The 24,907-nt window shown below is 55.3% G+C and overlaps 1 protein-coding gene across 4 annotated transcripts in view; it reads left to right on the top strand.

The window, feature by feature from the left end:
* The window catches only part of Pstpip1 (proline-serine-threonine phosphatase interacting protein 1), a 42,717-nt gene extending 20,865 nt beyond the window's left edge, over nt 1-21,852 (top strand). The window contains exons 1-15 of one of the 4 annotated variants that reach the window (XM_037207481.1): nt 4,695-4,840; nt 6,727-6,827; nt 7,647-7,721; nt 12,745-12,779; nt 12,953-13,059; nt 15,678-15,740; nt 15,957-16,055; nt 16,641-16,686; nt 17,478-17,557; nt 17,966-18,064; nt 18,857-18,953; nt 19,572-19,662; nt 20,330-20,385; nt 20,595-20,728; nt 21,547-21,852. In XM_037207481.1, the coding sequence (XP_037063376.1) occupies nt 4,811-4,840; nt 6,727-6,827; nt 7,647-7,721; nt 12,745-12,779; nt 12,953-13,059; nt 15,678-15,740; nt 15,957-16,055; nt 16,641-16,686; nt 17,478-17,557; nt 17,966-18,064; nt 18,857-18,953; nt 19,572-19,662; nt 20,330-20,385; nt 20,595-20,728; nt 21,547-21,678 (1,245 nt within the window). In that variant the 5' untranslated portion in view covers nt 4,695-4,810 and the 3' untranslated portion in view covers nt 21,679-21,852. Of the gene's footprint in view, nt 1-4,694; nt 4,841-6,726; nt 6,828-7,646; nt 7,722-12,744; nt 12,780-12,952; nt 13,060-15,677; nt 15,741-15,956; nt 16,056-16,640; nt 16,687-17,477; nt 17,558-17,965; nt 18,065-18,856; nt 18,954-19,571; nt 19,663-20,329; nt 20,386-20,594; nt 20,729-21,546 lie in introns of those variants that run through there. The other 3 variants (XM_028865036.2, XM_028865037.2, XM_028865035.2) reach the window with 3 other exon arrangements.
* Nucleotides 21,853-24,907: the final 3,055 nt, after the last annotated feature.

Here is a 24,907-nt window from a genome sequence, read left to right as displayed (position 1 = left end):
TGCTGGGGCTTTTCTAGCCATTTTCAAATAGAACCCAGGCAGGCCCAATCTTACCGTCTAATGTCGTCCGAAGTTCCTGCTCTCGTAGCTTTGCACAGGGAGCCTCCGGTGGAAGAGGGGACAGATCCCTTGGAACTGGAGTTACGAGTGGTTGTGAGCTGCCATGTGGGTGCTGGGAACTGAACCCAGGCCTCTGGAAAAGCAGCCAGTGTTCTTAACTGCTGACTCATCATCTCTTCAGCCCCCCCCCCCCCCAAGTAAAATTCCAGTGTGGTTCTTAGACATGCTGAACACTCCCACTCTAGGCTCCACTCTGTCAGCAGCCACACCCCGTCCTGAATTGCTAGGGCAGAGGAAACCACTGGTCGGCATGATGCCAACGCTCAGACTCACGGTAGCACCCTGCTGGAGAGCTGCCCAGAGTCACGGTGTAGCCTCCATGGTCTGGAAGGCGAGAGAGAGGTGACTTCAGCTTGACTGCCCAGCTTTATTCCTGGCACATGAAAACGGAGACCAAAACCCAGGCCTCCCCTGAAGGCTAGAAATGATCTGTCCTCCATGTTTTTCGTTCTGGAATTCTATTCAAGGGAACCTTTGATAATGGCTCCCCCAACCCCCGCAGCCCACTTCAAGTGGATCTGGCGTGGGGGAAGGGCAGAATGACTCATTTTCCCCAGCCAGGCCACAGGGCTTTGGTAGATGAAAGATTCTCTCTGGTGGAGGGGAACAGGGTATTATCTAGCTGGTAGGGTAGGCCTAGGAAGCTGCCATTGTGGTGGTGGGTCCTGAGAATGGGTTCTGGTAAACAGATGGAGTAATGGAGGCTTAGGACCATGCTCCTGGTCTGGGCTCTCTGAGCTCAAGTTCTGGCTATGTCCTGCAGGTCATGCGACCTGTCCAGGTCCCATTTTCCTTATCAGTAAACTCAGAAGGAAATCATAATCTGGATCCCAGGGCCTGCGTCAGGACCAGCTCTGATCTGGGTTTGCTGTCCTCCATGGCCACCCTAGTTCATGTGTTTCTCAGATCGATGCTACCTAGTAAGAACTGTGAGGTCATTTCCACAGGGAAGGAAGTGGGAGCTGAGAACAGCCAGGGCCATAGCACACATGTGTGTTGGGTGAGCCACATCTACCCTGTGGAATTCCTTCTGTTTTCTTGAGCAGGATTGGGAACCTAGTACTGACCTCCAGCACCCTGAGTGGGTCTAGCCTACAGAAAGCCTCCTGCCCACGCATCCTGGGTAAAGAAAGCAGGCCCTTTGAAGGTGCAAGTTTCTTGTTCGGGGGCCTGGTCCGTGTGGCCAACCCTCATAGCCACTGAGAGTGATATGAGCAGAGAAAGGAGGAAGTGGTGGTGGAAATGGAGGCTGTTTCTTCTCTCAGGCAGTGGGGCACCTACAGCCAGGCCTGAAATAGAACACTGGGAACCCCCAGAGGACTCAGCAGGCCACCCTTGCACAGCAAGGCACCTGGATTTCTCCTCTACTCCCTCAAGGCTGAGGCAGGAGGATTCATCTTTCTGCCCTCAGATTTCCTGGGCCCATCCTCCTGGAGGCCTGGGTTGGTCCCCTGGGGCTGAGTGGCCACAAACCACATGGCAAAGCTGATCCCACATCTGGTTCATGTGGGCCTCCTGGGTGGAGGGACCATGTCTGCTAAACATCCAGGACCCTGGCCTGACATGAGTGGCTCCCAGGCCACCAGGCTGGATGTGACTTCCGGCTGCTTTCTGGTGGTTTTTTTCTCTAGGTGGTGTTGCATGGACCAGCCTGGCACACCCTGAGTCCAGGACACATGTATTAAATCCTAAAATATGGCCTCGTTTTGAGGTGGAGACAATTTGAGTCATCATTTTCCAAAGGTATCTTTTGTTCTGACTTGGGTTCTGGGCATTAGTTTGCTTATATTTTGTTGTAGTTTGTTTTGATTTTTTGAGACAGAATCTCACTCCACAGCCCAGGCCAGACTTGACCTCATATTTCTCTTACCCCAGTCTCTCAAGAACTGAGATTACAGGCATTGTATCACCATGTACAGCCTCGAAAGTTATCACATGTGCATGCGTGCGTGCATGAGAGTGTGTGTGTGTGTGTGTGTGTGTGTGTGAGAGAGAGAGAGAGAGTGTATGTATGTATGTGTGTGAAAGTGTGTGTATGAGAGAGTATATGTATATATGTATGTGTGAAAGAGTGTGTGTGAGATAGTGTGTGTATGTATGTGAGTGAGAAAGAGTGCATGTGTATATGTATGTGTGAGAGAGTTGTGTGTGTGAGGGAGTATATGTATATGTGTGTGAGAAAGAGTGCATGTGTATGTGTGAGAGAGTATGTGAGAGTGTGTATGTGTATGCATGTGTGTGAGAGTGTGAGTGTGTATGTATATGTGTAAGAAAGATTGTGTGTGTGTGTTTGTGTGTGAGAGTGTGTATGTATGTATATGTGTGTGTGAGAGTGTGTGTGCCTGAGAGAGTATGTATGTGTGTGTGAAAGAGAGTATGTATGTGTGTGAGAAAGAGGGAGTGTGTGTGTATGTATGTATGTGTGTGAGTGTGAATGTGTGCATGCATGTGTGTGAGAGAGAAAGAGAGTGTGTGAGTGTGCATGCATATGAGAGAGAGAGAGAGAGAGAGAGAGAGAGAGAGAGAGAGAGAGAGAGAGAGAGAGAAAGAGTGTGTGTGTTAGCAGAGGCCAGAGTATTACTTCAGATGCCCTTCCTCGGGAGTCATCCACCTTGTTGATTGAGACAGCCTCTTTCTGGAACTTGGAGCTCACTAATTCAGCGAGGCTGGCTGGCTAGCACGCCCCAGAGACCTGCCTGTCTCTGCCTCCCAAATCCACGGTTCCAGATGCGTGCCACCACACTCGGCTGTTTTTATGTGGGTGCCAGAGACCAAGCCCAATCCTCATTTTTGCAAAGCCAGCGCTTTACCATGTGAACCAACTCTAACCCCAAAGCTGTCTACACCCCACACCTTCTGCACAGGGTTTTGCTTTGAGCCACACCAAAAGCTGTCTTTTTTAAAGTCATTTTTGTAATGCTTCAAGGTGAAATCATTTCTGGGCTGGATAGCTCAGTGGCCTTGGTCTACTGAATGTCTGTGGGGCTGTGGCTCTGGGGCCCAGCCAACCTAGAACCCTCCAGGTTCTGCTGTGCTGCCTCGGGCAGTCCGCCCTCTCTGGGCAGCCCCCCCTCTCCGGGCAGCCCCCCCTCTCCGGGCAGTCCACCCTCTCCGGGCAGCCCCCCCCCTCTCCGGGCAGTCTGCCCCCTCCGGGCAGTCTGCCCTCTCCGGGCAGACTCAGTCCCGTCTCCCCCTTGCTGCATCTTGGTGTTTCCAGCAGCAAAGGCTGGGATGTTCTGGAATAGTGTGTGGTAGATGCTCAACAAACAGAGAGAGAGCTTGCTACTTACTGCCAGGCTCTTTCCTCACTGTCCAGTATCCCAGCCACGGAAACTCATGTAAGAGTAAATTCACAGGGGGACTGAGCTCCAAGTCCACTTGCCCCCAGGACAGGACTCGGGGGCTTCTCACAGAGCTAGGAAGAAGGATGGTCCAAGGTATGGGGAACGGGACTAGAAGTCACGTGGTCTGCATGAGTGCGAACTTTACGGTTCTTCTGGGCTAGGAAGTGGGGGTGCTAGCTTGTCTGAGGAAATTTTTAGCTTCTTGAGGTAAAAGGTCACTCAAACGACACTTATGAAGGCTCAGGTGAAGAACAGTGCTTTGTGCGGGACAGGCCTCCGGGTTGTGACTAGTGAGTGGCCTAGACAGGCATGATTTTCATGCCTCATGTCAGTGGGTCCAGCACAGCCAGGCCAGCAGAAGACTGATACTGCACAGCTCAGTTGTCTAGAATTGTGACTTCTGAAGAAAACCGAAAGTGACTAGGGAGCCCGCGAAGGCTCAGCCAGAGCAGGGAACGGTACAAAGAGGGGGTGACGGTAAATGTTGTGAGGCCTCCGTGTTGGCTGGCTGCTGATAATCGAAGTCAGGCTGTCCTCCAGCCAGGGAAGCTGAGGTCATGGCCCCTGGAGGGCTGTCTCCTGGGGATGGCTTAGGTCCTGGAGTGCTGCCTAGGGCTCAGAAGGTCCCCATTCACAGCTCCAAAGCCCTTCTCCGGCAAATGCCTAGCAGGTTGTAGTGGATGAAGGAAGGGTTTCGTTTTCTCAAGAGATCTGTCTCATTATTTATATGTATGTGCACATGTGCATGTGGGTGCTTGCAGAGGCTGAGAGAGGGTGCCAGATCCCCTGGAGCTGAAGTTGCAGGAGGTTGGGAGGCACCTGACGCGGGTGCTGGGCACGCAACTTGGTCCTCGGCAGGAGTAGCCAGTGCTCTTAACCACTGAGCCGTCTCTCCAGCCCCAGGCGGGGCTCCATTTTCATGCTTTAAAGTACGATCACGGTCGGGATTCGGTTGGTAGGCTAAGGGTGGACAGGAGGATATGAGGGAAGCGGAGGGAAGGAAAGGCAGCCCTGGGTGAGTCCGCCTTGGATAGATGGTGGATAGATGTGATTGAGAGGTTCCTTTCTGCAATCCCTCCCTTCTGAGCAGTGAATCTGCTAAGAAGGTGCCGGTGTGGGGGTGGAGGAGGAGGGGAAGGAGGGGGGCAGGGAAGGAAGGCAAGGCAGGCAGCCTGGGGGGGCTAGACACTTCCTTAGAACAGCTGGGTCACTTGTGACTGTGGCTCATTCTGCCTGATGCCACTGCAGCGTCCAGGGGCTGCCTGGGAGTCTCCAGCCTGCTGCGGCGGGTGCTGGGGAGACGCGTTCCCGAAGACCTGGGCTAGAGGCCCGAGCTGCTGCCTTTCATGTCCTCCAGCATGGCCCATGTGAGTCTGGTGGGTTTTCCTTTTCTACTCTGGGACTCAGGACAGAAAGAGCGCCCTAGAGCCTCAGGCCTGGGCATCGGGAGAGGAAACTCAGACCATTAGCCCTTCCAACAAGTCTTCCTCAGAGGCACAATGGAGGAAGCTAACGGTCTAGGTTCTAGTTGTAATATAGCCCCAGGCAGGCCCTTCCCTTCTCCGGGGCTCAGTTTCTTAAGCGCTGAGGGGTCTGTGGTTTTGTGGCCTGAATGCTAACATCAGTGACCCCCACAGAGAAGGGGGGGGGTTAGGCCTGTGACTTCTGACTCACTTTTTCCCCCATGCTGCTACAGGCTTTGACCTGGGTGTCCACAGGGAGGGCAGAGGCCAAGAGTGGGAAGTTGTGTTCTAAGTTCATGAAAAAGTAGCTCCCCTTAAAAGACATTAAAAGATAGGAGCCTGCCTCAGGATGGTGCAGCCTAGACTTGGCTGCGGCGGGTGTGTGTGTGTGGGGGGGGGATGCCTGTCCCCAATGGGCCTGCAGCAGGCTGCAGGGGCAGATGTCTCAGGCTGGGGTCTCAGATAGCCAGCTGAGGACTAGATCCACAGCTCAGTGGCCCCTGGGCAGCTGACGCTGGGCCTGGCCCTGCAAGGCTGCTCAGAGAGAGGGATATGAACTTAGGGGCTGAAATCTTGGAAAGATTCAACACTTCCAGTCGGCTGAATGTGCACAGGGTGGGGGGGGAGCATTTATGCCCCCTGTACTCTTCCCCAGTATCTGATTCTCTGTGTATCTTGAAGCACACACCAAATGCCCCTGAAGGACGCTTTCTGGAGACGTAACCCAGGGCTTCTAGGCAGTCACCACATCCCTGAGCCATACCCTTAGCCCTTTTCTTGATTTTCAACCCCATGCATGCTCACCACGCACTCAGAACTTGAAGGGGGGCCTGAGGCCTGGGAAGGAGTCGGGTTAGGTATGACCGACCCATAGAGAGACGCCTTGACCTCTGACAGGCTCTGTGGGTGGTCTTGGGGGACATGTTCAGGGAAGTTGGGGTCCCTTTCAGTCTGTGGGGCCTTGAGAGGATCTGAGGGAACAAGGGAGACACCCAGGGTAGGCGCCAAATCTCCTGCCCCAATACCCAAGGGTGGAGGGTTGATGAGGCCCCAGTGAGGGAGACAGTTGCCCCGCTTTGCTCCAGGACCCATGCCCTACCATCTGCAGTCAGCCACACAGGAGCCAGGAGATCTACGGGTGAGAGGCCCGGGTGTGGGGTGTTGCAGGAACTTCTTGTAGTCCTTGAATTCTACTTCTGTTCTCCGGGGGCCCATGCTGGTGGCTCAGACATGCTCAGAATCCTCTAGTGGGAGACGTGGGAATCACGTGGGTCAGGGGTCACCTGGACTGGCTTGGCAAGGCCTAGGTACAAGGTTAGCTGCCTCCCAGAATTCCCAGATGCCCTTTGACCCTAGTTAAGAGATGAATTACAGCCGGGGATGCAGCCGAACTTGAGCCCGGTAGCTGGTGGTCTATGACCAGCCACCAGATCTGCCTCCTCCACAGGCTTCCTTACTTAGCTGAAGTCGTGAGGTCATAAGGGCATGGGCCACACTGGGCATTTAATGAGGAAGAATCTGGGGTCTGGGTGTCCTCATGGAGCCTCAGTGGGGGCCTCTTCTCTTCCATCCACTGTCTTGGGTTGACGCTAACGTGTCAGACTCTTGAGGCCCGAGGCCAAGCTCAGCAGCCTGGACAGCTGTGGTTCTGGAACTTCCATATATGGGGTGGTGCTGTGCGCCGGCATGAGGCTGGGCCCTGACCAGGACATGGAGGCCAGAGAGAGGCTGTGCTCGGGAGGTGGTCAGCAGGCTCCCTGCTGCCCTACTGGGGTTCTCACGAACGTCCTGTGTTCCAGTGCAGGGACTTCACGGCCCACACGGGATATGAGGTGCTGCTGCAGAGGCTGCTGGATGGCAGGAAGATGTGCAAGGACGTGGAAGAGCTGCTCAGACAGAGGTAAGCAGGGCGGGGCTGGCGGGGTCAGGGCAGATGGGGAGGGGCGTGGTTACGCCCCCTAGAGCCTAACTGATCTCAGTACGGGTCTGCTTTTCCGGAGCCAAGAGCTAAAACTGAGGACATGGCCCAGTGGGTAAATCACTTGCTAAACGAGCATGGAGCCCTGAGTTCAAATCCCCTCCTAAAGAAAGAGGGGATGCAATGACAGAATCCCAGAATCTCATGGGCCGGCTACCCTGGCGTCTCTGCAGAGTGTACTATACTCATGTATGAAAGCTTAAAGGGGCCGGGCGGTGGTGGCGCACGCCTTTAATCCCAGCACTCGGGAGGCAGAGCCAGGAGGATCTCTGTGAGTTCAAGGCCAGCCTGGGCTACCAAGTGAGTTCCAGGAAAGGTGCAAAGCTACACAGAGAAACCCTGTCTCGGAAAAACCAAAAAAAAAAAAAAAAAAAAAAAAAGGAAAAAAGAAAGAAAGCTTAAAGGGGGTTGGGGGAGGTGGGGAAGCTGTCCTTTGACCTCTACAGGTGCATTGCACACTCACATGCACACTCTCACACACTCACACACACAAGCCAGAGCTGTCTGTTGTCTCCTGTGGCCCCTAGGCCCAGGCTTCCTCCGGGCGCCATCCCAGGCAGCCGCCCTTAGGACAGGCCTGTTTTCAACTGACATTTATCCTCAGAAGGAGACGGGGCTCAACTTTTTCAGCAGTCATCTTGCCAGCAAGTATGATGGGAGAATTCAGGCCCTAGGCCTGTGTGGGGGCCATAGGCAGCTGGCAGTGGCGGAAGAGACACGGTGCTTGCTCTGTCCTTGCAGGGCCCAGGCGGAGGAGAGGTACGGAAAGGAGCTGGTGCAGATTGCGCGCAAGGCCGGGGGCCACACAGAGATCAAGTAAGAGCGCCGGTGGCACCCACCGCTCCTCTGGGGGACCCTGGGGACTTTACTCAGGACTCGGGGCTCTACGGATGTCGGGTAAACTGGGCAGGGGCTGGTCAGCGGCATCTGGACCCTGGGTGGTGCTTGTCACCAGGCATTCTGAGGTTGGGAGGTCCGGGCCTTGCGCTAGTTCTGGGAAGAACAGGGTACGTGCCACCCACCAGTGCGCCTCACCTTCACGCCGGTGACAGGCCCTATTCCTGTCTGTGTAGCTCTCGGCAGGTCTGGATGAGGCATGCTCAGTGGGCTATGAGTCACCCGTGGCTGTCAGCGGAGTGGGAGATGCCTCCATCTGACAGCTTGATGCGGGTTTGAGCTAGGCATTTCGTGAAAGGGGGGCGGGGCGCACAGTCTCCTGCCCCCTGGAAGAGAACTCGTGGGGGCTGAAGCCCCGGGTGAGGCTTGCTGCTTGCTTAGAGAAGGGACAGTGTGTTCCTGCCTTGATTGTGTAGGACCCCAGGAGAGTCACTCCCTGTCTGAACCCCAAGTCTGTGCAAGGGGAGAGCTTGCAGATGCACCAGTGAGCAGTGGGGTATCTGTCGCCTCGCCTGCCCCGCGCACGTGCCCCTCCAGGTGAACTCAGGACTGCTTACTTGGGCATTACAAGGGCCGGCCGGGCTTCCTAAGCCATTTTCTTCAGGCTGGTCCCTTAGTCCAGTGCGGAGACCATGGGGCTCCTATCAGCTATCCTATGCACTATCAGCTGCATAGTGATCTAGGAGCCAGGCTCCTGGGGGTTTCCCCAGGGGCAACCAAACCCACAGGGGGCGCTAGCCAGAGAAGAAAGTGACCAGAGCAGGCCAAGGTTGGGGCAGGAGAGAGGCTGACTGGGACCCCCTCCAGGAGGAGAGGGTATCCCCATCTTGACTACTCGTGGACAAAGCTGTCACGATACCTGGCACACATAGAGCCCTTGCACAGTGGGGTGGAGCCTACCCCTCCCTCAGAGCTTGACACCTGCAGGTCCCACTGATCCCCACACATGGGGGCATTCAGGAAGTGATGTCGCTGTCCCATGTGACACTGTTTATTTAACTGTGGACCAAGTGTCTGTCATCTGCCGGTGTCCTCAGTGAGCGTTTATGGAGTATCTGCTGTGTGTCCTGGCCCGGACTGCCAAGGACGTTCAAAAACTCAACCCCCTGAGATGATCTCCTCTTCTTCAGCACTTTGCAGCAGACCCTCCCCACAGGCACCTCCTCCAAGAGGACCTCCGGATTGCCTCACTGTCAAGAGCTTGGCTCAGACTGGGCCTTCTCCTCCATTCCAACCTGGAGGGTTCTTGATAGTGTTGTTAGTCTTAGGAGTCTAGACGGGTTTGTTTCTCTGGCATTGCAGGATTTAAAAGGTAGGAAGAATCTGGAACACAACAGGGAAAAATCTCAGACGTGGCAGACAGGATCAACGGCTACAGGAAGGCTTTTGTTTAGAAGTACACACCAGTAGCCAGGAGATGGTAGCACATGCCTTTAATTCTAGCACTGGGTTCGAGGCCAACCTGGGCTACAGAGTGAGTTCCAGGACAGCCAAGGCTATACAGAGAAACCCTGTCTCAAAAAGCAAACAAGCAAAAGTACACACAGCCAGGCAAACAGAAAGAACCCTGCAACACAGAGGAGGCTCAGGACCCCTAAGCCCAGGCTCTTGCCAGGCTAGGGGCCTTGTGTGTGTAGAGGGGTCAGTTTAAACAAAGGGATGGCTGATCGGACCACAGCGTGACCCGATCCAGCTCTGAACTTATTGACTGGTCTGATTGGACCACAGCATGTCTGATCCAGCTCTGAACTTATTGACTGGTCTGATCAGACCACAGCATGTCTGATCCAGCTCTGAACTTATTGCCTGGTCTGATCGGACCACAGCATGTCCTGATCCAGCTCTGAACTTATTGACTGGTCTGCTAACAGGGGTTGGGGGCACACTTGGGATGACAAAGCCCTGTGTCTTCCTTATTACCTTGTTACCTACCTGTGGGCCTCCCCCGCCTGTCCTTCAGCAGGGAATGTGAGTGGGTCCACAGTGTTTGTTACAGACACTTGTGTGTGTGGTGGGTTGGTCCTTTCTTTTTTTAAAGGTTTATTTATTTTATGTATACGAGTGCTCTATCTGCATGTATAACTTTATGTGAGATCCTACTATGGGTCATTTCGAGCCACCACGTGGTTGCCGGGAATTGAACTCAGGAAGGACCCCTGGAGGAGCAGCCTGTGCTCTTAGGCACTGAGCCGTCTCTCCAGCCCGGGGAAGTGGTGGTCCTTAGGAAGAGTCTGGCTGGTGGCCGTCTTCCAACACCCAGTACCCTGCCTACAACACCAGGGAGCAGAGTTGAGCAGACGAAAAGACAGGCCTGAGGGTGAAGTAACTTCAAAAATAGCCCACACTAAGAGAACTGTACTGGCTGCCTCCACTTCTGCAGCCCCCCAAAACCAGCGTTCCTGCCTGGGGTCCTGGCCTCACACGAGCTTGAGTCTCACAGAACCAGGGGCTCAGGCCACAAAGATGAAAGGAAGCTTTAGTCACACCTTGAAATGAGTGCCGCAGTGTGGTGCATGTTCTGTGAGGGGAAACACTTATCCTGTGAGACTAGACTCAAGCATAGATTTTCTGAGTCTTCTGAGGGCCAAGCCAAAAGGCCAACAGGAAGAACTGCATGTGTGGACGTGGGCGGTAGCTGACAAAAGCCAGAGTCGTTCTAAGCCCTATCAAGAGAAAGCGGGGTCACCACAGCAGACATCCCCGTCTTCCTCTGCAAAGTGGAAGGGCTTGCCTTGATGTTTTATTTTCAAGCTGTGTTAAACATGTGTCTGTCAGTATGTCTGTGTGGATCTGTGCAGGTGCCCATGGAGGCAGGGGTGTCCGGTCTCCTGGAGTCACGGGGTTGTGAGCTGTCTGAAGCCGGTGCTGGGAACCAAGCTTGGGTCCTCTGCACGAGCAGAAGGTGCTCTTAACCCGAGCCCTCGCTCCAGCCCTGGGCCTTGCCATTTTGCTTCTTACCAACTGCTAGGAGTCACTTTTTGCTTCTGTGACTCAGTTTCCTTATCTGTAAAGGGCAATAATCAAGGTATCTTGTGGCTTGTGGGTTTGAGGCTGGCCAGCCACTCTTAGATACTGAGTGTGTTGGCAGCCCCTGGAAGGTACAGAGTGAGTGGCCAGTGGTCAGGTTATGGGCAGAGGCCTGCACATCTGTCTGTCCGAAGGCTCCCAGGCTGCTGGGGCTGTTTCGTGGCTTTGTCATTCAGGGCAAGAGGCCTGGCGGTAACTAGGACCCCATAATCCTCCTTCAGGCCTGGATCCCCAGGGTCCTGTCAGGTTGCCACTCCTCCTTGATCTCAGTTTCCCCAACTGTCTAAGGACAAGAGGAAACCTCTGCAGAACGGATTTGTTCTACCCCAAGGCACAGGGAGGTGGGCTTCCATGAAAGGACACCTGGGGAATTGGTTATGCGATGGGTGTCGTATGAATTTTCACCACCAGGGGGCGGGAGAGTGCGCTGCAGAGAGGCTGTGAAAGACTGCAACTCGGCTGCTGACTCTGATTCTAGTGAGCTCACTGCCATCCTCTGGCCTCAGTTTCCATACCAGCCCAACTGACTGGTTCCTCAGGCATCCTGGTGAGCAGGAAGCCGTGGCATTTTTATTTCCTTAGCTAGGGCCTACAGATGGTGTTTAGAGACCTTGGGGCAAGCTGCACCACCATGCACTTGTTGTGGGGTCCTTAAGACACTCAGCACTCCTAAGCCCAAGCTGGGAGCACAGAGGTACAGACCTCCCTCACCGCCCATGGCCTGATGTGTGGGAAAGGACTCAAGCTGGGGTAGCCAGGCAAGAGACTCCTACCTGAGGTCAAGGGAGCAGCTTCCGCCAAGGGGCAGTTTGGGGTTGGGGGAAAGGCCAGGTGGGCTGCTGGTGCCTGGAGGGTGTCCCGGGACTGGCAGAGTTTGCAATCGTATGGGCATGACAGGCATGTAAAGCTCCGACCTTGCTTCAGGCCTCATGGCACCTTACACTGGACTCACATTCTGGACCATTGTGTGCTGCTAACCGCTCTCTGTAGAAGGGAAGTGAGGATGAGGGCCAGGAGGCTTGCCTGGGGTCACATGGTGAGTGAGTGGCAGAGCCTGGTCATCTGACTCCAGCGTCTGCCGCTGTCGCGTGCGGAAGCTCACCAAGCTCACCAAGCTCACCGTAGGAGGCCGCCCCTGACTTCTACACGGTCCTCTGAGTAAAGCTCATGCCCCTCAAAGGCCCTGCTCCCGAGAGCTCAGGCCCTCCCTCGTGGTTCCCATGACTCCTATACCCACTGCTAAAGAGCAGTGTGCCCGGGGTGGGAGTGATGTTACCTCAGCTCGGCCCTTAGCACCACCTGCAGCAAACAAGGCTGCCAGACAGAACACAGGGCACTTGATTCTGCCGCTGCTCAGCACGCAGGGCGGGCTCTTTAGTCACGTGTCGGTCATTCGTTATTCAGGGCATGTTCACACTCAGGAAGCAATTTAAAAATAAGGTTCAAGTGAACTGAGCCCAGTGGAGATCTCTGGGAAAGGGGTGTGGGGCGTTTGAGACAGAGGCTTATTGTGTAGCTCAGGATGGCCTTGAACTTGTGGCCTGTCTGCCTCTGTTGCCTGAGCGCTAGGACTCCAGGCTGTGCCACTCCCCCACACCCCCAGGTGCTTCCATGTGCCCCACGTAGCCCCGGCTCCTGCCTGAGCACTGTCTGGGCTCCTGTGTCCTGGGCTGCCTTTCCCCTTCCTTCCCCTTGGGAGGGCACCAAGGGGCAGCCTGCTGCCGTAGCTCTCGGGGCCTGTGACCCTGCCCACCCTCTCCACAGCCTTCCAGGCCACCTGCTGGAAGGAGCTGTCCAGTCCCTTCCTCGGCAGTGCCTATGGCTTAGGACCGTTCTCCGAAATGAGAGTCCCGTGGGCCGGGCAGGACCGCGGGGTTTGCATACCTGCCTGCTGACCTGCACTTCTGTTTTGCAGTTCCCTGAGGACCTCCTTTGACTCCCTGAAGCAGCGTGAGTTCCAACCCTCCCCACACGGGCAGCAGGGCCCTAGGGTGCCGCTCTCTCGGGGGTGACTGGGCTGTACACCCGGGCTGGGGCCCAGCTTTATATCGAAGATGGGAGGGGTGGGAGGTGAAGCGTGAGGTGCCACACTGGTCCAGGCGGGGGCCATGCTGTCACCCTAGAGACGGAGAACGTGGGCAGCGCACACATCCAGCTGGCCCTGGCCCTGCGTGAGGAGCTGCGGAGCCTGGAGGAGTTCCGTGAGAGGCAGAAAGAGCAGCGGAAGAAGGTGAGGAGGGATGGGGGGCAGGGGACCAAGGAGGGAATGGTGGCTGAGGTCACCCCCTGTCCTGGGGGCCAGTTGGGAAGTATGGCTTGACAGAAAAGAGAAGGCGCGTGTTCTAGTCTGCTTTCCTGTTGCCGTGATAAAACACTGAAAGGTTTATTTGGCTTACGTTTGCCAGGTCACAATCCATCACTAAGGGCAATTGGGGCGGGAACTGAAGCAGAGACCACAGGGAAGGCTTACTGGCTTTGCTTCCAGGCTCATATCCAGATTCATTTCTTGCACAGCCCGGGCCCACCTGCCTAGGGATAGTACCACCCACAGTGGGCTCGGCCCTCCTATTAACAATCAAGAAAATGCCCTCCAGACAGACATGCCCACAGGTCAATCCAGTGGAAGCAATTCCTCAGTCCAGGGTCTCTCTCTTCCTCGGGGTGTCAAGTTGATAATAGAGAGCAACCACGACAACGGTTTAGATAAAGGCTTCGCTCTGGGCCACAGTGCCCCACGGAGGCTACTGCAGGGCTGCCCCGTGCCAGGAAGAGGAAAAGGTGCTTGACCAACATCCCACTTCACAGACCGCGGAGGGTCAGCGACAGCGTCAGGTGTCCAGAGGAGCCCACCTGAGTTGAGTGGCCCCTGGAAGCTGGTCCTGAACACAAGGATTAGTGCTGCAGGTTCTGAAAACAGGCAGACTTGGGGACCAGGGCTGCTCAACAGGTCGGGGGAAGACACAGTTCCAGGGGCGCAGCCCAGGCTTCAGGCTCAGTTCGTCTGAAGGCGCTTCTGGTTAAGGTGCAGGGCACGGCGGCCCCCATGGGGTGGTTACACTGAAAGCCAGTGAGCATCTCATCACGGGCAGTGCGTGTGTAAGCGCGGGCCTGGGGAGGTAGGGAACGCCTCTCCCAAGCCTGTGGCTCTGATTGGCTGAGCACCTTGCCCCCTGGACCCCCAGCCTCTGGAGGGCAGAGGCTGTATTTCAGAGCTGGGGCCCAGGCAGCACCTGGAGATCCAGGAAAGGCCCTTCCTGTGCCTTAGTTTCTCTCTTGTACGAGATACTCTGACGAGATCTTTTGCCCTGGGAACTTGACCCCTCACAAACAAGGCTCTAAGGTAGAAACTTAGTGGATTGTATACCCTGTGTCTTAGGGTTTCTATTGCTGTGAAGAGACATCGTGACCATGGCAACTCTTATAAAGAAAACATTTAATTGGGATGATTCACTTATAGTTTCTGAGGTTCAGTCCATCATCATGGTGGGGAGCATGGCAGCGTGCAGACGGATGTGGTGCTGGTTGGTACCTTGATAAATAGGCTGCAGGAAGTTGACTGAGACACTGGGCAGTATCTTGAGCATAGGAAACTTCAAAGTCCACCCCTACCCCCACACTGACACACAACCAGCCCATACCCACTCCAACAAAGCCACACCTAACAGTGCTGCTCCCTGTGAGATATGATGGGGCCCGATTACATCAAACTACCACACCCTGTCTGCCCATCCGGACAGCCTGAGTCTTCCAGGAATCTAAACAGGCTCTCCTGAGCAGATGAGTCCCCAGAGCTATCTCCAGAAACTCCCTGGACTTGAGTGTTTGAACAGGTGACCTGACCCCTTTGATCAGAGGCTTGTCACAGCATCTGGAAAACCTGCAGTGACAGGAGAGACCTGGTTGGGCTGCTGTGAGCTTTGTGACCCAGAGGGGTCAGGCCCTGCCACCAGCGCGGTCATGTGGTGAGCCCGACTGGGTCTAAATACACCCTCTGTGAAGAGGGGGACACATGGTGGCCTTGGCTGGCCAGGTGCACAGGCGGGTTCCTGTGACTGCTGTTGCTTCTGTAACCCGGTGGCTGGTCAGAGCCTCCCCAGGGGCCAGACTGGCTCCAATCCTATTAGCCAGGGCATTTTACTTATAATCCTCCTGACTCTCAGCCGGTCCTGGCTGTTCAGCTCCATCTAAGCAGCCCAGGGTGGGTGTTGTGCTGTGCCTATGGTGTGGCTATGAGTGTGCATGCATACATGGATGTTCAGCCTAGGGTCATGAATGGGTGGATACCAGAGTGTGTTGTGTATGCACGAGTGGCCCGTGGGTGTGCAGTGTGAGCGGTTGGGAGGTGGGGGCTGGGGATGGACTGGGTACGCATGTGTATGCCAGTGTCCACTCAGTGTGAGCAAGTGGCGGCTGGTGAATGAAAGACCCGGGTCTCATGGATGTGTAAGTGAGGATGCTCTCTCTGGCTGTGACCAAGGCAGGCTGAGGTCCACGGTAAGGAAGCAGCAGGCATACCCACAGCCTAAGTTTCTCTGTCATTCTGTGGAGGTAGGTATTGTGTCCTTGCTTGTTGGAGACAGGGTCTCACTGTATAACCTTGGCTGGTCTGAAGCTGGCTATATAAACCAGACTGGCCTCACACTCCTAGAGCTGCTCTTGGCTCCGCCTCCCAAACGCTGGGATTAAAGGTATTGTTTTGAAGACGATAACTCGGGGAGACTGAACACTGACACACACGAACATGATGTAGAGGTGTTATGTCCCAGGGACAAGGACAACCCATCCTCTTGGCCTAGGGGAGCACCTTGAGACCAGAGCCCCCAGCTCAGGGCCTCATGTCTCCTGCAGTATGAGGCTGTCATGGACCGTGTCCAGAAGAGCAAGCTGTCACTCTACAAGAAGACCATGGAGGTAAACAGGAGGGCTCTGGGACAAGGCTTGCCTCAGACTTTGGACATCTGAGAGGGCAGGTGTAAGGACCCAGAAGACAGGGCCCAAAGTCTCCATGGGAGGGATGCCTATTCCACCAAAGCCCCCCAAAGAGAGGGAGTCCGGGCTTAGGGAGCATCATCCTGGGGCCCCAAGTAGGGCATGCAGCCCCACAGATACACCTCTCTGCCCCTTCAGTCGAAGAAGGTATATGACCAGAAGTGCCGGGATGCAGATGATGCTGAACAGGCCTTTGAGCGCGTGAGTGCCAATGGCCACCAGAAGCAAGTAGAGAAGGTATGTAGGGTACTGGGGGTGGAGATGATGGATGTCCTGGCACCCAGAGCAGGGCAGAGTTGGTAGGCAGGGAAGGGCTGCCATCCCTGGGCTGGATTTGCATCTGGGACATGCTAGCAGCTTACCCCTTTCCAATTCTGTGTCCACTCTGTGCGATGGGTATCCTCAAGAACCATTCTTAAGCACAGGCAACCTCCAGACAGGGTAGGAGTGGGTGAGTTATCAGGGCCCTTAACACCTGTTGCACAGCCCAGAAAGCTGAGCCCAGACAGAGCAGGGGATTGTGGATGAGTTGAATCCAGGTTGGCTGGAGCCCAGGTTCTGAGCAGCAATGCATCGAAGGCCACAAGGGTCTCAACATTTGCATTTCTTATGTTTCCTGGTGGCTGTGGGTTTCTGCTTTTATTTCCCTTTCGTGGAACCAGCCTGGTCCCCTCTGCAGCAAGGCTGCTGGTGAATGGTAGAATTTACACACCCACACCTTGATGTCCCTGGATTTGCCAGGGAGGGTGCCCATCACCTCTGTGTAGCTTCAGAGCCAGGATTCCTGGGCTGGGACTCAATGCCACTCTGCTTTTTCCTCAGAGCCAGAATAAAGCCAAGCAGTGCAAAGAGTCCGCCACAGAGGCAGGTACGAGGCCCTGGCCACTCCTCTTCCCTCAGCTGGTGCTCTCCCACATACATGCCTGTGTCCCCCATGCGCCACTCCAGAGTACAGAGACTATTCCTCATCACTCTGCATGTTTCTTCCTCAGCTATTGCCTGCAGTCATGACGACTGTTTGTTCTTAACCTACAGAAACAAAAATGTCACGCAGCCACTGAGTGGTGGTTAGCACTGAATCAAAGTCATTGGGTTTCAGGGCCTGGGATCCACAGGGTGATATCCCTGTATCTCACACTCAGTGACAAATGCTCACCTTCAGCCTTCCTGGGACCTGGCTCCCATCCTTTACCTGATGGCAGCATTTGCTCCCTGGCCTCCCATCCCAGGGGCAGATCCTTCTGCTCCACCTCTCCAATACCTGCTGCTCTCTCAGGAGGTGCCAGATGACCCGATCATGACTCTAGCTTGCTGGATTGTAGTACAACAGCTTGCAGAGGCACCCTCCTTGAGCCTCAGTTTACCATCTGTAAAGTGAGGGGAGGGGACACAGGAGACAGAGCAGAACTTCTGCACATTGAGCTCTGCTCCGGCCGTTGGCACTCAGCACAGTGGAGAACTGGAGAGTCACCCGGGAAAGGGCAATATGGCAGCTGTGTGCATTGGCCAGCAGCCAGCCAGGCCCCTTGGGGAGGGGGCTCCCAGGACTTGGGGGAGGTCGTGCTGGGTGGGTCTCTGCAGGAGTGAAGGACAGAGGAGATCCTTCATGGAACTTTCAGGGTAGGTCCAGGCCTGCCTAAGGGTCCCCTCTGCTTGCAGAGCGAGTGTACAGGCAAAATATTGAACAGCTGGAGAGAGCAAGGACCGAATGGGAGCAGGAACACCGGACCACCTGTGAGGCAAGTGGCCTGCTCCTCCATACACCCCCACTCTATCTGTGGGGTACTCCTTCATTCCACTTCTAAGTCACCTGCTTGGCTGGTGCCTAGGGTCTGTCCCCAATACTTCCTATCTGGCCTTATGCCCTGGATCCCTTTACTGCAGGGAGATAGTCTTCATAGAGCCCAAACAGAGCTTTGACCTGTGACCTATTGATGGAGAGAACCAGGACAGAGTCCCATGCCTCTCACTAGCCTCCCCTCTAGGACAGGGGACTTGATGGAGATGCAGCAAACAGGCATTCCTAACAGCCCAACTCCCTGCAGCTGCCCTAGCTAAAGGCAGGGGTGGGGGCCCCCAGGGCTGCAGCAGAGTGGTCTGCACTGGCCACCTGGTCTGGCGCCACCATCCTCCGTCCTCCCCCACAGGCCTTCCAGCTGCAGGAGTTTGACCGCCTGACCATCCTCCGCAACGCTCTGTGGGTACACTGCAACCAGCTCTCCATGCAGTGCGTCAAGGACGACGAGGTGTGTGCTGTGAGGGAGGGCAACTTGGTGAGCTCAGCTCTCCTGGGGCCAGCGGCATCTCCCCAGGCTTCAGTTCACACACGAGGCTGACAAGGCCTCTGGCCCGGTCTCCAGGCCTCGGGAACATGGTGCTCCTGTGCGCTCTGCATCTGCCCTCTCCTCCCTGCTCCTGCACTCGGGGCACCTGTCCCTTCAAGGCTGTGTCCTACTCTCCCCCACACAGCAGAGACTCGCTTCAGGCTCGTGGGAAGCTGGTCTAGGTTCTCTTACACTCCTTCCCCATATCTCTCTCTCAGGGTCTCTGTCACCTTACAGAGCCCCAACACTCAGGGCTGGCCAGGGTAAACTACCCCAGGTCAGGGGCTACCACCTCCACCAGGGACCCGGGCAGCTCTGATCACTCCTTGCCCATGCCCTAGCTGATCCTTGTGGCAGCAGAAGCTAACCACAGACTCAAAGCCCAGAGTGACCTTGGCATGTCACTTCCCTTTTTTTTTTTTAGTTCCCTCATCTTAAAACAAGTTAAACCATGGGCCTTGGAGGAAAGGAGTGATCCAGGGCCTCTCGTCAGGGCTCTGAGCTCAGGTGTTCAGGAAACTTCTGAACATCAGCCAGGTCTGTAATCCCTCTGGCAGGCCAGACATCCCAAGGTTCCCCTGGCCAGCACCAAAGCTGGAAAGTTCACACTCAGAGGCAGGACTGTCTATAGCAAGGTTAGATTATCAAGGTGATTATGGCAAGGGCAGATATTGGGGGGAAGCCTGGACACCTTTGTTCACTCCCTGCCCCCAGCTCTATGAAGAAGTACGGTTGACACTTGAAGGCTGTAATGTGGACGGCGACATCAATGGCTTCATCCAGTCCAAGAGCACCGGCAGAGAGCCCCCGGGTAAGACCCAGCCTGAGGGCAGCTTTCTGGAGCCTTGGATGCCAAGCTCAGGCTGGGGTGGCTCACACTTCCCTATTGGGTAGAGGTAGGCCACACACAGGCTGGGGGACAGCACATTCTGGTGCTAAGCTCTTAGCTTATTTCCCTAAAGGTTTAGAAGGAAGAGAGCTGAGTTCTCAGTGTTCTCAGGAGCGAGAGAGGAGGGTAGGAATTTTATGTGGGCCGCAGGAGAGTGGTCTGCACTAATCCCGGGCCTGTCCAGCTGCATAAAATCATGTATCCAGAATACCCATTCTGGGATGGAGAGATGGCTCAGTGGTTAAGGGCATTTGCTGCTCTTCAAGAGGAGCCATTCAGTTCCCAGTCCCCACATCAGGCAGCTCACAACTGTCCAACTCCAGCTCCAGGGAATCCAAAGCCTCTGGCTTCCACATGAACACATACACACATATACGTAATTAAAATTAACAAAAATCTTGGCAGCAGCCAGTGGATCTCTGTGAATGTGAGGCCAACCCGGCTTACATAGAGTCCTGGGACAGCCAGGGTTACCCGGAGGGACCAGGCATGGTCCCGCCTGCCTCGCTGCTCTGGGCCACATGCATTTGCTCTCTACAGCTCCGGTACCGTATCAGAATTACTATGACAGGGAGGTCACCCCACTCCTCGGCAGCCCTAGTGTCCAGCCATCCTGCGGTGTGATAAAGAGGTGAGACACACCGGGGCTGGCCTCACCTGCCCCTGCCCCTGCCCCATCTCGTGAATGACTGAACAGCTCCTGTAAGCTGTCCAGGTGCAGGGCGTTCCACGGAGATAGTCTATGATCAAACTACTCTCGGGGAGCCCTCGGTCCAAGAGGATCCGAGTACTAAGCACTCACATTACAATTACTCGCCAGTGACTATGCGGACTCCTGGACAAGCACCTCATCTGGGTCCCTTGTCCCTTTGGCCCTACCGTGAGGCAGGATGGTGTCTTAACTGTCAGGCAACAGTGGTGGCACTCTCCAGGTGGCTTAAAGATGGCCCAGAGCCCAGACATCTGGAGAATTCACAGGCTTTTATAGGGCCAGCTCCCTGGCCTGGCTGTCGTCAGGTGCCAAGTCCTAGTTCTGTGCCCTGTGGGTGACCCAGTCTAGTGTCCATGAGCCCAAGGAAAGGGAGACTTCCTCTGCATGGAGTGGGGGTGGGGAGCAGGGGGGGGTAGGGCCCCGCTGGCTGCGGGTGCCGGGAAGACCACAGTGTATGGGAGGGGGTGCTCAGAATGGACGGCCGGCCAGCAATGGTCTGTGGGGTGGCCACAGGCTGGTAGAGGTCCTGGAGCGCTGAGAATTCCAGTCAGTCCCTCCGTTTCCCCTCTCCCCTCCCTTCCTCCAGGTTCTCGGGGCTGCTGCACGGAAGTCCTAAGACAACATCTTCTCAACCTCCTGCTGGTGAGTGAGGGGGATGGGACACTGGGACAGGGGACATGTCTTCCACCTAAGACCCCAGTGGGGAGGAGAGGATTCCTACACAGCATAGAGGGAGCACTAATACCCCAAAAGGAAGGAGTATACGGTCCAAGAAAGAGGATGAGGGTAGGATGTCTCCAGGGACCGCCGTCCTCCGAGAGGGGCTAATCTGAGCCTCATCCTGCTCCCAGCTTCCACAGAGAATCTGGGTCCCACTCCTGATCGGAACGAGTTGGTCTATGCAGCCATCGACGTGCAGGCAACGCAGGGAGCCCTTGCCGCATCAGCCCAGGACTACCGGGCGCTCTATGACTACACGGCACAGGTGAGGCCTTCACCCTCCGGCTCGAGGGCACCAGTGCCTGGGAACATGCCTAGGGTGTGGGCATTTAGACCAGCACCGGAGACTGGAAGAGCTGAGTGAACATCTGCCGGGCCGACAGCTGCTCAGATCTGCACATGTGGAGTCCACAAGGCTGACAGGGCTACTGTGGATGATGGGTTGGGGGTCAGGCCTTCTTTCCTAGCTGTGGCCTCAGAGAGCCACAATGACCACAATGAGTCCTTCAGCTGCCCTGGAACGACTGATTTTCTGGCATCCTTGGAGAAAGGTCACCAGGGCAGCTGCAGAGCAACTATGCTGAGATGGAGTCCAGAGCTAGCCCTGAAGTGAGGGAGGGGTGTAGCCCTGAAAGGCAGGCCCTCCCTGAACTTCAGCCAAAATACCCACGCGTGTAGGCAGGCTGGGTACATATGGGCTGCACTAACTGAGGTCACATTCGGGGACACAGGCCTGTAGAGTACTGAGGTACTGAGGTGACAGTAGATGGCTCTGTAGTTAAGTCCAGGAGAGCTTGCCCTTGGGGTGTGACAAACGCCTTTGAGATGCTGCAGTGGTTGGAGCAGTGAGAGAAGCCCAGGACAGGAGGTCTCCATGACAACCCGAGCAAGTTAGGAGGCCAAGTCTCGTGGGGAACCCCACAGCCTGTCTATCTCCAAAGGAACTACCCTGGAGGCCTGAGCATGAGTCAGCAGACTAGATACCCTGGGATAAGCATGCAGGGGCTGCCAAGGAGGGGTGTGCCCGACCAGAGCCCACCCAGGGGGCCCTCCCAGCTCATGCACTTGCCATTTCTTGCCCAGAATTCCGATGAGCTGGACATTTCTGCAGGAGACATTCTGGTGGTTATCTCGGAAGGAGAGGATGGCTGGTGGACCGTGGAACGGAATGGACAGCGTGGGTTTGTTCCTGGGTCCTACTTGGAGAAGCTCTGAGGAAAGAACAGTAGTGCCCATGCACCTCTGCCCTGATGGTGAGGTCAGGACCGTTCTCATCACTGCCCAGGCCTCGTGGGGCCAGACTCAAGCTTGGTTGCCCTAGGGATGGGATGGGTGCTGGCTATTCCCAGTGCATTTCTTCCAGAAGGAATAAAGGGCACATTCTTCCTCTGCTGGGGTCCTCCTCTCTTACCCGTGTCCAGGGGCTCAATTCAGAAGCCGGAGTCTGGGAGAACAGAGCTCTGCCACTTAGACGAGCCTTCAGCTGTGCTCAGTCTCAGCAGCTAGGGACAGGAGAGGCCTGGACCCAGGTGGCTGAAGCTCCCAGGCTGCCAGAGCTTCATTGATCCCTGGGACAGCCAGGAAGATGCAGGTGGGTGAGGCTGGAGAGTAGCTCAGGAGGGCTACAGAATGAGATCAGGCATCCTGCGGCAGGGGAGTAGGACCTGAGAGGCGGCAGCAGCTCGGCTAAGGCAAACGTGTCAACACAGGACATTGGCACACTCAGAGGACATTGGGAATAAGAACACTGTTGGGGACAAGAAGTAACCGGTGGGTGGCCTGGAGGCAGCTCACTGGGGAAGACACTCAGGTTCGTGGTGTACAGCCCTCAGTGGCCCCCCTCACCATCTACCAGAGGAAACTACTGCCCTCGGTGTCCCTCCGTGACACGCCCTACCCCGTGAGAGCTGAGCCTGCACCACAGAAGCCAGCTGTGGGAGCTGTGGCTTACTCACCGACACTGCCTACCTATCCAGGTACCTAGGCAAATGTCAGCTGCCAGAGGCAAAACTGTGAGCAAACACTGGCCTAGGAAGGAGGAGCGGGGAGTTGTTGAAAGGGGCTCCTCAGTGTTCACCACCAATGCCTGCCTCCATCCTCTGATCTTCCTCAATGGAGCAGAAAGGTGGGCTGGCTTAAACAAGGCTGGGCCTTCTATGGGTTGTGGTCTCCTTTCCATCTTAGGGTACAAAGACCCCCAAACAGCTCTCTGGAACCAGGGCTCTGAGCTGAGGACAGGCTCTTTTGGGGGTGGGGGAGGGTCCAGCCATCACTGCTTCTTGGCAGAGTATGTGGCAGACAGAATGGGAAAGAACCAGATGCTGACATCCTTCTGGAAGTGTTATTTTGCTCATCAACACCCTTTGAGGTGACCAGACACCACACCCACCTGTGACACATAAGATACGCACACGGGGATGTTTGGAGAGTGACTTAATTCAGGGCTTGGTCTCCTCCCACGAAGGACAGCGGAGTTAGCAAAGGAAGACTCAGCCACGACAAACCTGCTTGGGTCAGAAAACCGGGAAGCTACCCTGGTCACCCTTGTCCTACCCTGCCACGCCCAACCCGACTCCTACAGCTCACTCAACCCAGACAGTCACAGGGTTGGTACTTGCCAAGATGCCCTGACAGAGCTCACCCTTCCAGAGGGCACACAGCTGCTGTTTCTCTGTCCAAGGCAGTCAGGGGGTGGGGTCCCATATACAGGATGAAGGGTGGTCTGCAAAGTGGCCTAGAGAACTGGTGGACATAGGAATGGATGGGAATAGGGTGGTGTGCAGAAGGGTGGGAAGAAAGATGTGAACTCTGACCTAAGCCTTTCAAGGTGGGCAGGTCTTCCCTAGGAGGAGTGGAGCAGGGGACTTGGAGCAGGCGAGCAAACAGGCTGACTGGATTCTAAGGTAGCCATATTACAGCTTTCTTTATTCCTTGAAAATACCTTGTCATCCTGATGGATCATCCCATTCCACGGCAAAGATTTTTTAAAAACCTTTGGCCTAGATATTTATCATCATCCCTGACAGGTACTGCAATGTCAGCGGGCTCCAGTGGGTGATGGGTAAACAGCCTGCTCGCCAGCATCCAGAGAAAATGGAAAGCAACGCTTGGATCTCAATTTATACCAGGGGGAAATAAGGCCCCAGATGAATTCTAGTCAGCTTCCCCGTTCTCCTGTGGGTCAGGTCACAACGTCAGTGGCTAGGAACCAACTACACAGGGAGACAGTGCCAGACGAAGAAGGAGCTGGCATAACTGAACATAAATAACTCTAGCCTCTCCTGTCAGAGGGCAGCTCAGAGACAGCAGAAGGGAGAATGTGGCCTCTTGTGTCAGAGGAGGGGGTCTGACTACCCTTGGGCAGCCTCAGGCAAGCCTCTCCCTATCTCTGAATTCCACCACCAGCAGGAGGGGCACAGCTGGCCTTGTGCAAGGTGCTACCTCGAAGAGGAAGACTTTCTAGTCAAATGCTAATTAAAAGCAAGAGGTTACCACTTTTAACAGCTTGGGGATCTCAGCTGTAGGCAGCAGAAACTCATTCAACAGTGCTCTCTGGGACAACCATGGCTGCCCCCCCCCCCCCCCCCCCCCCGTCCTTCCCAGCAGGGACCAGAAACAACTCACTATTTGACCAGACAAGTCAAGCGCCACTGGTGCCCAGCACCTAAATCCAATCACTTCCCTTAGCTGCTCCTGGACCGAGCCAGCTCAGCAGGATCTACTCCATGGTCTGGCTACTTCCCATTCTGGGTCCTAAAAGGTCACCACGTACAGGGGACTCACTGCCCTCAGCAGCCTCAAGGTCTTGGGATCTCAGGGATGGGCTCTCCAATTGTCTAAGCAGAGCCCACTGCAGGGCCAAAGGAGGAGAAAGCCCAGTCTGTCTCCAGCTGCACTCAAGGTTTACACGCTGGCCCACCAATGCTCCTCAATCTAGGCTGCTGAGGGAGCCACTGAGCCCTGATCTGTACAGTGTAGCCTGTATTCCCAACATGTCTCCTGGTGGTTCCTATGTGTAGCAGGAGTCAGGAAACTCCTGTGTCAGGGAGCCCATCAGCCATAGTTCTTGCTCAAGGTTTGAAAAACATACTCTACGGTAACACATCGACTTGCCTCCGACCTTGAGTGTCCACTAGGTGTCAGATCCCAAGGATGCTTCTGTTATAATGATCACATCTCTGTCCTCACTGGGCATACTCAGCAGATAGGAGTCACCTTCCCCTCAGCTGCCCTAATCCCCTCTCAAAGTGGGTAAACTCATGGGGATCTGTGATTGGTATGTAAAATGAATTAAAAAAATTCCTTAATAAAAAATTAAAATTAAAAAAAAAAAATGGGGCCGGGCGGTGGTGGCGCATGCCTTTAATCCCAGCACTCGGGAGGCAGAGGCAGGCGGATCTCTGTAAGTTCGAGGCCAGCCTGGGCTACCAAGTGAGTTCCAGGA

This window comes from Peromyscus leucopus, chromosome 7 (assembly GCF_004664715.2).
Source record: "Peromyscus leucopus breed LL Stock chromosome 7, UCI_PerLeu_2.1, whole genome shotgun sequence".
Taxonomy (NCBI): Eukaryota; Metazoa; Chordata; class Mammalia; order Rodentia; family Cricetidae; genus Peromyscus; species Peromyscus leucopus.
This window is presented reverse-complemented; position numbering and strand designations above follow the sequence as displayed.